Source organism: Cricetulus griseus, chromosome 2 (assembly GCF_003668045.3).
Source record: "Cricetulus griseus strain 17A/GY chromosome 2, alternate assembly CriGri-PICRH-1.0, whole genome shotgun sequence".
NCBI classification, from domain to species: domain Eukaryota; kingdom Metazoa; phylum Chordata; class Mammalia; order Rodentia; family Cricetidae; genus Cricetulus; species Cricetulus griseus.
In genome coordinates, this window is record NC_048595.1 from 14,247,466 (window position 1) to 14,262,310 (window position 14,845).

General features: G+C 50.8%; 1 protein-coding gene across 12 annotated transcripts in view; it reads right to left on the bottom strand.

Annotated features, from left to right (window-relative positions):
• Positions 1-377: 377 nt before the first annotated feature.
• The window catches only part of Tmco4 (transmembrane and coiled-coil domains 4), a 79,424-nt gene continuing 64,956 nt past the window's right edge, over positions 378-14,845 (bottom strand). For 9 of the 12 annotated variants that reach the window (XM_035439462.1, XM_035439466.1, XM_027399823.2 and 6 more), the window contains 3 exons: positions 6,261-6,429; positions 5,124-5,241; positions 378-1,437 (listed from right to left, as the gene is read on the bottom strand). In XM_035439462.1, the coding sequence (XP_035295353.1) occupies positions 1,033-1,437; positions 5,124-5,241; positions 6,261-6,429 (692 nt within the window). In that variant the 3' untranslated portion in view covers positions 378-1,032. Of the gene's footprint in view, positions 1,438-5,123; positions 5,242-6,260; positions 6,430-14,845 lie in introns of those variants that run through there. The other 3 variants (XM_027399822.2, XM_027399824.2, XM_027399825.2) reach the window with 3 other exon arrangements.

Sequence of the window (14,845 nt, forward strand, 5' to 3'; positions counted from 1 at the left end):
TATTTTTCTACATGGACACGGCCAGCTTGTCCTAAAAGCAGCATGAGTTGGGTAGGTGTCTGTAAAATGAATAAGTGACGCATATTGCAGGGGTATCCAGTGTCCAAATACTATGACACCCGCAACCTTGTATGGGTCTTCCTTTTCCATGTGCGCAATGGGGCTGTGTCACCTCTGCCCCTGCCATCCAGGGGTGGGAGGGACAAAGAGGAGGTACTCATGGATGCAGATGCAGGGCCTTAGCACTGTGGTCTGAAGTTCCACTGGCCAAACTTCATAGTGACTCCGTCACTGATGAGCTGTGTGGCCTTCAACAGCTTTCCTACTAACACAGAGGCTCTGTTTCCCTGGCATAAAATAAAAGGGTGGTCGTGAAGGTCAGGAGAAAAGCCTTTGGTATTTATTGGTCCCTCCCTGGCAATCCACATTTATTACCAGCCCTCTTCTCTCTGTGCCGACTGAATTCTGCCTTTGTTCCTCTTGCTACAGTTCTATCCAGGGCCGTCATGTTTCACAAGCTCACATCCATCACGTCTACGTCTCAATTACTCCCGAAGGTGTGCAGTGCGCACAGCCTGCACATCTGTAGGGACAGAGCTGACTGGACCTCCCAAGGAGAGCAGATGGAGGAGAGTGCCTCACTGGCACCTGAGAAGGACCCACTGGTAGGGCCTGGGGCTGGTGAGCAGCCTGGAGAGTTGATAAAAGATTGGGAAGACACTTGGTTCCGCTGAAGTTGGAGAAAGAGGGAACAGGGGAACCTCCAGTTCCACAGTGACTCCTGGGCCTCTAGATGGGACCTGCAGGGCAGGAGCCTATACTGACCTGGAGCTGGGTTGATGTTGTAGGTCACATGACCAGTGTTCCCTCAGGGAGCAAGTGTTTCCTCCATGGCTCTCTACTCTAGGCCCTTTCTGTTTAAGGAAGGCACTTGTGGAAATTTCACACTTCCAGAACATCCCGAGGAGCTCAGAAGTGTTAGAGAGAGTTGTGTACAGAAGTCTGGAGAGATAGTCCAGGCTCCTGCTGGGGTCAGTCCAGTTCCGCACAGGACTCCTGGGTCCCTTGTGTGCAGTCAGGGCAGCCCAGTGGGTTAGAACTCACACCATGGCTGCAGATCAGGGGTCCCTCTGCTGGACTGGCAGCAGTAGGGAGCAAGGTTTCTGTGGATTGGTTCAGCTCTGTTGGCATCTGGGCTTGCCTGGCACTGGAAGGTATGGCAGTTTTGAGACTGTCTCCTGGATCAGGTCCCTGGGTTTGCCCATCCTGGTGGATCGTCTCATCTGTGGAAACTGCGGCTGTCTGGAGAGGCTCTTCTTGGGGCAGGCTGCCAGGAGCCAGTGGGAAACCTTTCTCACCCCAGCCTGGCTTGGTTCGGATGCCCACAGTCTTGAGGATGACATCCATTTGCTTGGCATAGTCCAAGTGCCCGTTGACCTGCAGGGAGACCATGAGTGAGGACCATGGTGGGAAGGTGGGCAGGTGGACAGGGTGATTCCCTGGGATCCAAGCTAAGTTCCACCCTGGGGCAGTTACTCAGCATCCCAGGTCCCAATTATCAATGGTTTTCAAGTCCAGAATGCACTGGGTGGGGGGGGGGCAGGGGTATAGGATCTGAGCTAGGGAAAGTTGAAGAAAGCTTTTACAAATGTGTGGGTCGTCTGGGGCAGGAGGGCCCACCCTGATGGTTAGCAGGCAGGGGAGGGGCTCAGTAGTTACTCTCCAGGAGCTGTGGGACCTTGGGTGGCATTAGGAGTAGTGCCCTCATAGGGTGGCCAGGAGGGTTTTCCCAGAAAAAAAAAATCCCAAGTTGGAAATAAAGTTTTGTCTCAGCCTGTAAGGTTCTGTTTCTTCACAGCTCACCGATGCCTATCGTTACTCCACTTAGTCCGGTTCCCCTCCTAGGAACTCCCCTCTTGCCCTCCTCATTGTGTGCTGAAAGCCCCCAAAACAACAGTGTTGAGAGGAGGGTCCTTGGGAGCCTAGGGCTCTGCCTCTGGCTTCACAGATGTGTCATCCTGAGGCCGGCTTGCCCCTGCACCATGAGATGATACAGCCAGAAGCCACCACCAGACACCAGTGCCACAGTCTTGGATGCCAGTTGTCACTGTTAAAAGTCATGTAACTTTCTGTTCATGGTACACGATCTAGTCCCAGGCATTCACTCACAACAGTCCAGAGGGCCAAGAAGAGAGGAAGCAGCGCTATTTCCCATGCTTCTTAGAGAATGAGTGCCTTTTCTTACCCCGCACCCCCCCCACCGTGTGTGTGTGTGTGTGTGTGTGTGTGTGTGTGTGTGTGTGTGTGTAGGTCAAAGGTCAGGTGTCTTCCTCAATCTCTCTCCACCTTATTTTTTTCAGACAGGGTCTCTCACTGACCTTGGACCTATTTGGCTAGACTGTCTGTCCAGCAAGCTTCAGAGACACTCCAGGCTCTGTGCTGCCCTCCCCGCCACCCATCCCCCAATCACAGTTCTGGAGATCTCAACGAAGACCCTCATGATTTTGTGGAAAGCACTTTGCTGACTGAGCCATGTCCCCAGTTCCCTAGGCATCTCATAGAGATGTTTCCCAATCCGGGTCAGTGCTAGTCCATTTCAATGGGATATGCCTGGCGCTTAGTAGGTACCGCATAAATGTGTTCTTGACTGTAGTTTGCCTCAAGGAGGAGATGAAGATGGGAGTTGGCTGGGCTGATCCATTTGGGAGCCCAAGGCAGCTGCTTAAGCTCTAGCTATCACATCTGAATTCCAGCCAACAGACACTTCAGACCCACAGGGACAAACACTAACCAGTTCTCTAGGGACAAATAAGAGCTGCTTTCCTGAGCCTTTTGGATCCCGGGGAAGGACTGGTGCCAGGGCTGTGTGGGAACAGGCAACCAGGAAGGGTAGTGCCATTGTCAAATGGCTTCAGGTGGCCATCACACCCACAGCCCAGAGCTCTAGCCTCCTCTGCCATAGGCTGGTCCAGGTCTCGGCCATGCACAGTCCCCCAGGTGCTATTCTATCAAGACCCAAGATGGAGTCATTGTTGCTGGCAGCCCATGTTTATAGTCAACAGCAGCGGGGAGGGCACGGTGGGTCACTGGTGTGTGTGTGTGTGTGTGTGTGTGTGTGTGTGTGTGTGTGAGAGAGAGAGAGAGAGAGAGAGAGAGAGAGAGAGAGAGAGAGACATCTGATGGTAGCCCGTGACCATCTCCCCAGCTGTCCCGCCGAGCCCTGCCCACTGCTTTGTACAGCCAGACATCATGAATGCAAAGCAACCATCTTCCATGAGTGATTCTGGGCAGAGGGTGCAACCTCGGGACACACCAGGCAGCTCCCACCACATACTGTCACTTAGCAAAGGCTCATTAGATTACTGGCTGAGAGACTGCAAACTCAGGGGGTCACCAGGTCCCTGTGGGTAGGAACTGACCCCAACATTTCCCCTCTTCGGCCTTGCAAGGGACCTGGCCTGGCTGCCACTACCCCACCTGTCTGTCCTGAGGACCCCTTCCTTGCCTACTAGGCCCTGCTGCCAATGCTTCTTCTGTAAAATGAAACTGACAATAACCCCAGCATCATGTGGGCTGCCATGACCAGGAGACCATGTGGATACTGGCGGGCTAGCAGGGCTGCAAATTGTTGATGAGGCTTCGGAACACAGGTGGCACAAGTGTGTGGCTCTGAGGCAGCTTCCCTGGGTTTCTGACTTGAATCTACAGCGTCCCCCTTCTCCGGCTGGCGGTGTTGTGAGGCTATGGGATCTTAGGGTGTGGGGTCCAGCTTGTGGAAGTAGGTCATGCCAAGTGGGCTTTGAGTGTGACGCCCAGGCCTTGACCCCTCCCTCTCCCTTTGCTGTCAATCACCCGTCTGTGAACAGCTTCCTGCTGGGCTGTCCCTGCCCTGGCAGACTGAAGCCTGCCTAAACCAAGAATGAGTGCAAATAAATATCCACTTGAGTTATTTCTGCCAAGGGGCATGGTCGCAAGGGACTCAGAAAGTCACTAACACGGTCATGTTTGTTACACGCCACAGCCTCAGTTTCCACATCTGAATGATGGATTAGTATGTCTTCTGGGACCTTTTGCAGGTCACCTGACGATGGTGCTGTTACAGACTTTGTACTCTGTGGTTGGCCCTTTGTTAAATTCTGGAAACCAAGTACATCCCTCTGGGACATGGAGAGGTTTGTCCTGGACCAGGGCTTCCTGAAGGACAGCTTCAGATAGTGAGGGAGCCCTGGGGTGGTAAAATCCTCTACCTGCTGCAGCCCAGAGAGGCATCCTAGCTGGGTCCTTTTATCTCCCCGCCCCCTGCCCCCAGAGATGGTCCCTGCCTGCCACGGGGAGGAGGGAAGGGACAGGTCTGTAGCTGCTGGTGCAAAGGGAGCTGCCAGGCAAGTCCTCCTGAGGGAGCCCAGACAGCCCCTCCTCCAGCAATGAGCTGCCAAGGAAAGCCAGGGACACAAAGGCAATGCTAATTGCCTCTAATTAGTCAGAGGAGGAAAGCACCGCTTTGCTGAGGCCCCTAATGTGATAAAGAGCTATTATTAGGCAGGAGCTGAGCCAAAGTCAAGGTGTTTGAGGAGGGAGAGGTCTTTGAGCAGCTAACTTCCAAACTGAAGAAGTGAGGGCAGTGGGGTGCCAGAAGAGGAGGGGGTTAGTGTTAGGGAGCACTCCCCATATGATGGGCCCACTGCTAGGTTATATTCTGCTCGGTCAGCACCAGGGTCTACTGCTTTGAGTCTAGCCGATGCCCTGCACCTGAGTCTCCTGCTTGCTTTGGTTATTGCTGGGCTGGGGGGTGGGGGCGGCAGCCCTGACTGGCGATCTGGCTATTGCTGTGGGGTGGGGGAGGGTAGGGTGGTAATGTGAAGACTCTAGGGGTTTGGATCCAGCCCTGTGAATTGCTAGTCGGGAGACAGGAATTCTCCTAAGCTTTGATGTCTTCGTCTGGAAATGGGACACAACAGTTTCTGCCTGGCAGCAGCTTGAGGATTACAGCCAAGGGGAAAAGGCTGGCATGGAGCCCACAGGAGGCAGGTCCGTGCAGGTACTATCTCCAAGTGCTGCAGCGACCTGGTGTCCCTCATACACAGGCCAATGGGGAGCCCTTGGAGGGAGAGACCAGTACTCACCACTGAGGACAGGTCTACGTTCTCCATCCTCCGGTCCTGCAGCAGCACGGGCTGGAGGCCTGCCACCCGGAGCTGCACGGAAGACGTGCGGTACACGAAGCTCAGCAACCAGTCTCCCCTGAAGGCAGAAACAGGCACCATCAGCTTGAGCCCGGCCAGGTTGGGCCTCTGACCCTTGGGCGACTGACCAACTGGGCACAGTTGGACACAATGTAGCCTGGGTTGGCCTCAAGCCCACAATCCTGCCACCTCAGCCTGCTGGGATGGCATGTGGACACCAGAAGGGTCTCCTAGATGCTCTGAGGGTCTCTGACCCACAGCAGGTGCCTCCTCCAGAGACAGATCCCTTCAAATCCCACCATTTGCTCTTTTCCTGCAGGCTCATCCATCACAGGCCCTCTATTGTCTGTCCCTCTGCCTTCACTTGTCACCCAGAGCCTCTGGTTCACCCGCCCCTCCAGGTCTGACTTCTGAGTCCTGCGTGGCCTTACAGTGTGGGCTGCACACTTTGGCTCAAACCTGCAGCCACCTCCCCCATGTCCCTCATATGTATGTATTTGTATGTATGTATGTATACATATTTTCTTTAAATTGTAACATTGTAATATTGGGTCCCTGGGGCCTGGGCAAGCACTCTGCTCAGTTGACAGGGTATTTGCCTAGCATGCACAAATCCTGCTTTTGATCCTCAGCACCGCATAAACCAGAATTGATGGTGCATGTCTGTGCATCACAACACCCAGGAGGTGGAGGCAGGAGGACCCTTGGCTATATAGAGAGTTCAAAGCTAGCCTGAGCTATGTGAGAGCCTGCCTCAAAAAGATAGCAGTCACCTTCCTGCCCTTAATTTTGAGCTTAGAGTGTCATCTTCTCCAGGTGACTTGGCCATCATCCTATGTTTTCAGTGAAGGTCTCTTATCCAAAATCCCCGGGACCTGTGGTGGTTCAGAATTCATGGGGCTTGGGAATTTTACAGCTAACCAACCTGTAGCCTACATAATACAGGTTACTCTTGCAAGCTTAGGGTGGGGCTGCTTTTTGGGATCTTGGGCTTCTAATGTCCAGCAAGGCTGTTGGGGGGCAATAGGTCCTCAGGAAATATTGTTTCCTCCCCGATGGCATGAGGCTCAGGCAGACCTGCAGTAGCCATTGACGATTCTTCCAGACACCACCTTCCGGAATGGTTCCCAGTACTTGGGGTCCCCTTCTACTGGTGCACCCAGAAGAACCACATCCTCGATGATCCCTTGGCAATCTGGTGAGAGAGCCCAGCATAGCCTGTCAGTGTTCCATGCCACACTGGGTCCTGGTGGGAGGGGACAGGGTGGTTTATGTATGGGTTGGGATGGGGAAAGGTAGAGGTTGGCAGGGGACTTGAAAATGATAAAGGCAATCATATTTGCACACATACACAAACACACTTACACATGGATATACACGTGAAGCATTAAACCTGTGTTGTCCTATTATTAATAAAAACTTGGGAGTCAGATATTAGGGTAAAAACCTGATAGATCCAAAGAGCAATGGAGGAATGATCAGCTGACCCCACTTTCTACACTTCCGAGATCGAAAGGCTGAGAATTTCCTAAACTCTTCACTGTATCTTCCTGTGCTTCCCTATCTGGGTCCTCAAAAATCTCTGTGGCTAATTCCAGTCAGCCAATTGCTGACTCCATCCCCTGATTCAAGGTAAACTTAATTAAAAATCTTGGAGCATCAGTGAGAACAAATATCCCACAACACACACACACACACACACACACACACACACACACACACACACACACACACACGGCAATGGGGTGTATGTGTGACACAGGGTTCCGGCCCTGAGTCAGAACCTTACATTCCTGATCTATTCCTGCACAATGTCATTGTCTCAGGTAAGGTAAACATTTGCACAGTCACATAGACAGCAAGTGACACAGCTCACTCAAGTTGGAACCAGGGCATCTTTCCACCACCCAAAAGCTCACGCCCACTGAGAACATGGATGGCCTGTCATCTCTCTCATTCTGAACCCTTCCCTTGGAAGATGGGGAAATGGGCTCAGAGAGAAGACGGCACCAGCCCAAGGCCACACAGCCAGAGAGAATCCAGCAAGTGCTACAACTCAGAGTACCTGGATAGCTATGAGGTCCCTGGGACCATTCTCTCTTCTATTGCAGTAATCGAGAGGGTCAAACTGTGTGATCTTTGGTCACCACTGGGCCAGGACCTCTGAGGTCACCATTCAGATGCCTCCTTTGCCCTACGGAATTCCATCTCCCTAGAGTGGCCTTTCTGCCATGGGACAGCTGGTGGAGTGCTACACCTCCTTGTGGCCAATGGGGACAATAGCAGGATTTCTGAGCAACTGTTAGATCCAGGGAGAGCCACAGAGAAAAGCCTAAAAAGGCAACTGCTTTGACCTTGAACCAAGATTTGCCAGTGAACCTCCTATGGCAGTCCAGAGTGAACATAAACCAGGTTGGGTTGGACATGCATTTCGCCACGCCTGAAGCCCAGCTGGCAGCTGCCTCACACACTACTTCTTTCCAGTCTCTGATAAGTTTGCATTCAGAAGATTTGCTCTCAGCATGGGGGTAAATCTTGGACACAAGCTACAAGACAGGTTCTTAGCAACCCACACACATTGGCCAAGTAAAGCTGGCAAGAACCACCACCATGGAATCCTGGATGGGATGTCAGAGGCCATTACCCACCCTCTGAAGGTTCCAGAACAGGAGGAGGAGGCAGCGTTAGGAAAAAGGGCTGTGGGAAAGACACAGCATCAATTTACTGTTTGAAGCTGGGCATGGTGTCACACACCTGTGATCCCAGAACTGCCGAGGTGGATGTGGGAGGGTCAAGAGTTTGAGGCCATCCTCTGGTATATGGCAAGTTCAAAGCCAGCCTGGAATATAATCAACTAGCCCACCCCCTAAAATAATTTAGACCTTCCTGGCAAGGTACAGAAACATCCTTATAAGGGGTTGGGATCACCACTCTGGGCTAATGTGCTTGTGTAGCATGTGCAAGGTCCCGTGTTCCTGTCCCTGCATTGGAAAAAAAGTTGTTATCAGGTTGTACCTTCAGTGTCCAGCAGCTGCCCTTCATAAGGACATGGGATCTGTAGGTCAGGAGGTGCAGTCAGTACAGAATGCACCCACTTTTCAAAATCAGTGACATCAAAGGCTAATGAGATGGCTCAGTAGATAAAAGTGCCTGTTTTGATCCCAGGAACTCACATGGTAGGGGGAGAGACCAAGTCAAATTGTCTTCTGATCTCCACATGGGAACAGAGGCATGCATGTTTGCATGTGTGCACACACACATCACACACACACACACCACACACTCAGACATACATACATAACAGACACATTCATACACAACACACACAAACCCACACCCCTACACAATACACATATACAACACACACAACATACACACACATATATACAGCATAGACACATACATACACAGCACACACAAACCCACACCGCCACATACACATATACAAGACAAACAACATATACACACAGCACACACAAACAACACACACACACACACATACAACATACAGACACAACATACATATACAACCTTTACACATACTTCCCCCCAAATACAACGTAAGTGTAAAAAATATAATGATGCCAGAGATGAGTATTTAATGGCCCTGGTGTTCTTTTGCGGTGAGGATAGTGTCTGCTGAAAGTCACTGTCTGGCTCAGGCTTTCCCTCCCGTGACAGTCTGAGGTACTGACTACAGGTCCCCAGGGCTGAGGATGCAGCTCAATGGTAGAGCACTTGCTTAGCATGTGCCTTCCATCTCCCCCGCCCTGCCCCGCCCTGTCCCGCCCCCACAAGCTTATAAATATTCATACTCTTATGTAAAAGGGGTGTGGTTCTCTTCAAGTTCAGAAGTCACAGACATGGCCAGCTTTCGTGCTTGGATTTCTCATTTTTGCAACATTTCCTTAGATCTTATCCACATTCTGCTATTACCAGGGGGGTGGGAGGTCCTCCACCCTGCTATAACTTTGGCAGTAAGGAGGCATTGTGCCTCCCCCATAAAGGAAAGCCTGTCAGTCAAGTCTTCGACCTCATTCTTGGGACTTTCTGTCATCCCATGTGTGGACAGGCACCCTTCCTTCCACTGTTCTCTCTGTTTACCAATTCTATTACTCTAGCCCAGGAGCAATGCATTTGAGATGGGAGTCAAGGATGAGGATATGGCTGGGTTCCATGCTTGGCACTGGAAGAACTGGGCGTGCTGGCTGATGTCTGTAATCCCAGCATCTGAGAGGCAGAGGCAAGAGGATCAGAAGTTCAAGGCTGTCGTGGTTGGAATGAGAATGGCCCCCATGGGCTCATAGATTTGAATGTTTGGTCCCCAGTTGGTGGACTGTTTAGGAAGGATTAGGAGATGTGGCTTTGTTGGAGAAGATGTGTCACTGGAGGTTGGCTTCCAGGCTCCTTGCTTTCTGCCTGCTGCCTGCAGATCAGGATGTAGCTCTCAGCTACGTTTCCAGCCCCATGCCTGCCTGCCTGCCTGCCTGCCTGCCGCCAAGCTCCCCACCATGAAGGTCATGGACTGAACTTCTAACAATGTAGGCAAGCCCTCACAGCAGTGAAATAGCAACTAACACAAAGGCCATCCTTGGCTATATTGCTAGTTCTAGGCCAGTCTGGAATACATGAAGCCCTATCTCCAAAACAAAACAAAACAAAACTCCAACAAAGTGATTGGAGGATGCTAACTGTTGACAGGTCATGGGAGAGTATTTAACTGTTGTTCGTAAATCTCCTAAAATATTTTATTTTTATTTCAGTGTTTTGTCTGTGAATGTGTACACGAGTTGTCTTTACAGGTGCCCTTGGGTATTCACCGGACCCCATGGAGTGATAGGCAGTTGTGGGTTGCCTGATTCGGGTGCTGGGAACTGAACTTGGAGCCTCTGCAAGTGCAGGCTGTGCTCTTAACCAACTCCCCAGCACCAGTTTAAGGATTTCAAATGCATATTAAGCAAATGTTTTGCCACAGCCATCCTCCATCCCTGGTTTTAAAATTTTAATTGTGAGCCAGGCTAGGATGGCACACGCTTTTAATCCCAGCACCCAGGAGGCAGAGGCAGGTAGATTTCTGTGAGTTCAAGGCCAGCCTGGTCTACAGAGTGAGTTCCAGGACAGGTTCCATAGCTATTGAAAAACTCTGTCTTGAGAAACCAAAAGAAAAAAAAATTTAATTGTGAGAAAACACATATAACATTTCCCATCTTGTCATTTTTGTTTGTTTTGAGACAGGATCTCATGAATTATAGGTTGGCTTAGAACAAGCAATAGAGTGGAGGATAGCCTTGAACTTGAGACCTTTCTACTTTTATCTCCCTGCTTCTGGAATTACAGGTGAAGGTCACTACTCCAAGTTAATGAGGCGCTAGGGATGGAACTCAGGCTTCCATGCATGCTACTAGAGAACTCTATCAACTGAGCCACATGTCCAGTCCCTTGTCACATTAAAGTGTTCAATTCAGGGAGCCTGAGAGATGGCTCAGTGGTTAAGAGCTCTTGCCAAGGACCCTGGTTCAGTTCCCAGCACCCATGTTGGACAACTCACAACCACCAATATCTCAAGCTCTATGGGGTCTGACACCCTCCTCTGGCTTGCATGGGCAACTACTGCACTCGAACCCCTAGGCATAATGAAAGATTAAAAATAAATCTTAAGAATAAAGCATTTGCTCAGTATCATCAAGAACATGTCATTGTGCAGTGTTCTTCACTTTTTGTTGTTTTGTTTTTGGTTTTTCTGGACAGGGTTTCTCTGTGTAGCCCTGGCTGTCCTGAAACTTGATCTGTAGACCAGGCTGGCCTCGGACTCAGAGATCTGCCATCCTCTGCCTCCCAAGTGCTGGGATTGAAGGTGTCACCATCATCCACCCGGCTTCTTCCTCCACGTTTGTCAGCATTTACTATCAGTTTACATCTCTCCGTTGCCCCCCTGGACTCCTGGGATGACACTTTCACCACCTGGCACTCCTAGAAGTCTAGAGATGGCTGGCTTCAGTTTTTTCAAAGCCCATCCAGGACTCAGAAGGGACGGGACACCCTTTTGTCAGTGACAGCTTTGAAAACTACCTATGTATAAATTCTAAAACCAAACATTTAAAGAAGGTGTCACAGGGGGCCACCTGTGAGCCCCCTGTGACACATGGAAACCACCATAGCTGCTCTGAGCTCTGTGAGTCTCCCTATCCCCACAGCAGGCCTCATTAAAGGAAAACCAATGTGCACAGAGCTTTTGCTATCTCCCCAAATGGCAAAGGGGCATAAGCACACTCTCACATGCCCGTCACGTTGTCAGTAATGAGACTTTCTCAGCTGGAAAGCCCAGAGCATCTCAAGTCAGACCTGCAAAGTGGATGGATTGTCTCCCTCCTGCCAGGGGTTCATGTGTGCAGAGAGTGATAAGGTGGGAATGGGGGGGGGCATCGTCTGCCGGCTGTAGATTTGCAAGAAAAGGCCTTGGAGATGATCTGAGCTGTGTCTAACCAAGCCAAGTCCACTGAAAAGATGCTCACACATGCACTCCATAGAGGGAGCGGAATCTACAAAGCGAGAGATGAGTTGGGGGAAACTATGCTCTGTCTGACTACAGTGTTGCTCCCATGGGAAGTTCACACCAGTGGGACACCGTCTAGAGGAACCTGCTTGGGCCCACTGATCAGGATTTGGGATGGATTCTTCAAGGGGACCACTAAGCTTTCATTTCTGTTCTCTGATACCCACACAGAGTGAGACAGCTATTACCGCACCACAGGAACCTCAAAATCAATCTGTTTCACCTGGCTTCTCCTGGCTCCCCACCCCCACCCCCGCTCCAGGCAAGCTGAAGTTAGGATTGACTTGGTTCAAGCAACTGGTGGGTACAGTTTAATGTTTGGGAAATAAATCACATCAAATGTGATTGTCAATTGTGTGTTATTGTGGTGATGAAAGAGCCATTTGATGGAGCCACTGTCAGCTGTGTGTTTCTGCTGGTGTCCGGGGACAGCCAAGTTAATGTTCAGCCAGCTGGGAGTGTATGGATTCTAGGGTTGGGCTATTCAAGTAAATTGTTGGAGACATTTTTTTTACTGGTATTTCTGAAATTACATATGTGATGCCCAGGTGCATGTGTGCACGAGTGTCGTGTCCAGTGGAGGCTGGAAGAAGCCGTCAGGTCCCCTGGAGCCAGACTTGCAGGCAGTTGTGAGCAGCCGGACATGGTACTAGGAATCAAGTTTGGATCCTCTGAAAGAGCACTACATGCTCTTAACCACTAAGCCATTTCTCCAGTCCCGCCCCTTTTGAGACATGGTCTTACCATGTAGCCCCTTGCTGGCTTGGAACACATTATGTAGACAGATTGGTCTAGAACTCATTGAGATCCCTCTGCCTCTGCCTCCAGAGTGCTAAGAATAAAGGCGTGAGGCACCATGTCTGGCTCCCTTTCTTTCTTTAAAAGAATTTCGTGTGTGTGCATGTGTGCGTGTGCGTGTGTGCGTGTGTGTGCGTGTGTTACATGCCCATGCTACATGTATGTGGATGTCGGAAGAGGCTGGAGCTTGATGCTGGGTGTCTTTCTTATCTTTGGAGACAGGATCTGTCACTGAACCTGGTGCCACTGAACCTGGCGGGCAAACTCTGAGGCCCCGTTTGTCTTCTGTCACAGATGTGCACAGCCAAGCCTGGCTGTCTTACATGGATCTGAACTCAGGTTCTTACGTTTGCAGCTACAGGAACCATTCGGGAAGGGTTAGGAGGTGTGGCCTTGCTGGAGGAAGTGTGTCACTAGGGTGGGCTTTGTTGTTTCAAAAGCCCAGGCCATTTCTAGTTAGCTCTCTCTGCCTCATGCTTGTGGATGGAATGGATTGAGATGTGAATGCTAGCAAGGCTACAGCACCATGTCTGCTTGCCTACAGCCATCCTCCCTACCACGACGGTCATGAAGTCTAACCCCGTGGAACTGGGAGCCTCAAGTTAAACGCTTTGCTTTGTAAGTTGCCTTGGTCACGGTGTCTCAACTCAGAAAAAAAAAAAAAAAAAGACAGAAGGTAGGTGGTACCAGGGAGTGGGCCATTGCTGTGGCAAGTCCCTACTGTGCTGTTCTTTGGAGGAAGGTAGAAGACTCTGGGACTTCGGGCGGGGAAGACAGTTGAGTGCTGTAAGTGAGGTTTAATGGGCCATCCTACTAGGAGCTTGGATGACGATAAATAGTGCTGAGAGAAATGTGGTCTATAGAGGCCCAGCTCAAGAGGTTTCAGAAGGGGAACACTCACTATTGGCAATAGGGCCAGAGGCCATTCTTGTGCTACTGTGGCAAAGAATGTGGCCTTTTGCCCTTGCCTTAGGAATCTGCCCGAGTTCAAGTGTGAGCTACCACATCCACTATTCATTTATTTAGTTTTGTTGTTTTGTTTTGGCAATTCAGAGGATCAAACCCAGGGCCTCACACATGCTGTGTGAATTCCCTACCACTGAAATACATGCAGCCTCTTCCCCTGGTATATAGTTTATCTTATTTATTTATTTTTATTTTTCTAAGACAGGATCTCATCATGTAGCTATGGCTGGCCTGGACCACACTATTGTAGACCAGGCTGGCCTCAGACTCATAGAGATCCGCCTGCCTCTGCCTCCTGAGGGCTGGGATTAAAAGTGTGTGCCACCACACCGAGCGCTCTCCTCCTTTTAAAGAAGATGGGGTCTCACTTGGTTGTACAGATTGACCCTGAACATATTCCTTTCGCTTCAGCCTCCTGCCGGAGTAGCTGAGATGGCATGAGGCTGAAGCTTTGCAGATCTTTACTATTTGTAGAATGGCTGATGTGGCTGTTGGTGAAGAACGATGCTTATTCCTTGCCTGAGCAGCCCCGTGTTGTGGAGCTCTGGATGCTAGAAGACCCAGCACAACCTATATCTCTCAATGTCCTTGGAACACACGAATGTGTCCGTGGACCTCCTAACCCCATCTCAGAAGAGTCTCTAGTGACTGGTGGCTCCCCTTAAGCCTAGAGAAAACGATCCTGCCTTGAACGTAGCTACAACTTTCCCTCTTCTCTGATGGACTGTGCCCCTCATCCCATGAGCCAAAAATAAGCCCTGCTTGTCAGGTATTTGGGTCACAACTGAGACTAATACCACACCCTGCCATATTCTCATCTGGAAAAATGTCCCAAGAACCCTGAACTTGCAGGCAGTGGGGATGGTTCTATGGGAGCACCACCCTGGTGGGACAGTAGGAGGAGCCCTGATGTGAGTGCCAGCAAGGGGCGGACCTGCTGGGCCTCCTAGACCAATACTCTGTGACAGAGTCCTTAAATTCTTGGAGACTATTCTTTTGAGAACATGGACTCAGAGGGTACTCAGAGGGTGGGGATGGAGGGAGGAGAGAAGGGGAGAGAGGGAGGGGGCTGGGTAAGGGGAAAGATGGGGGTGAGGGAGGAAGGGAGAGATTATCCTTAGAGATGCTGCCCGATAGGAAGGGAGGCTGCTGGGCGGCTGTGCCCTGTGGCTCTGTGCTCCACACACACTGGCCTCTCTGACTCCTCAGCACACTGGAGAGCGGCCAGTATTCTCCATCAGAGTTCTGCAGAGGCCAGGCAGGACTGATTTACTTCACACTGTGATCGCTCTCTGAGTCTGTGATTAGCACACAACAGGCTCCCAAAGCCACACCAGCTAAGAGC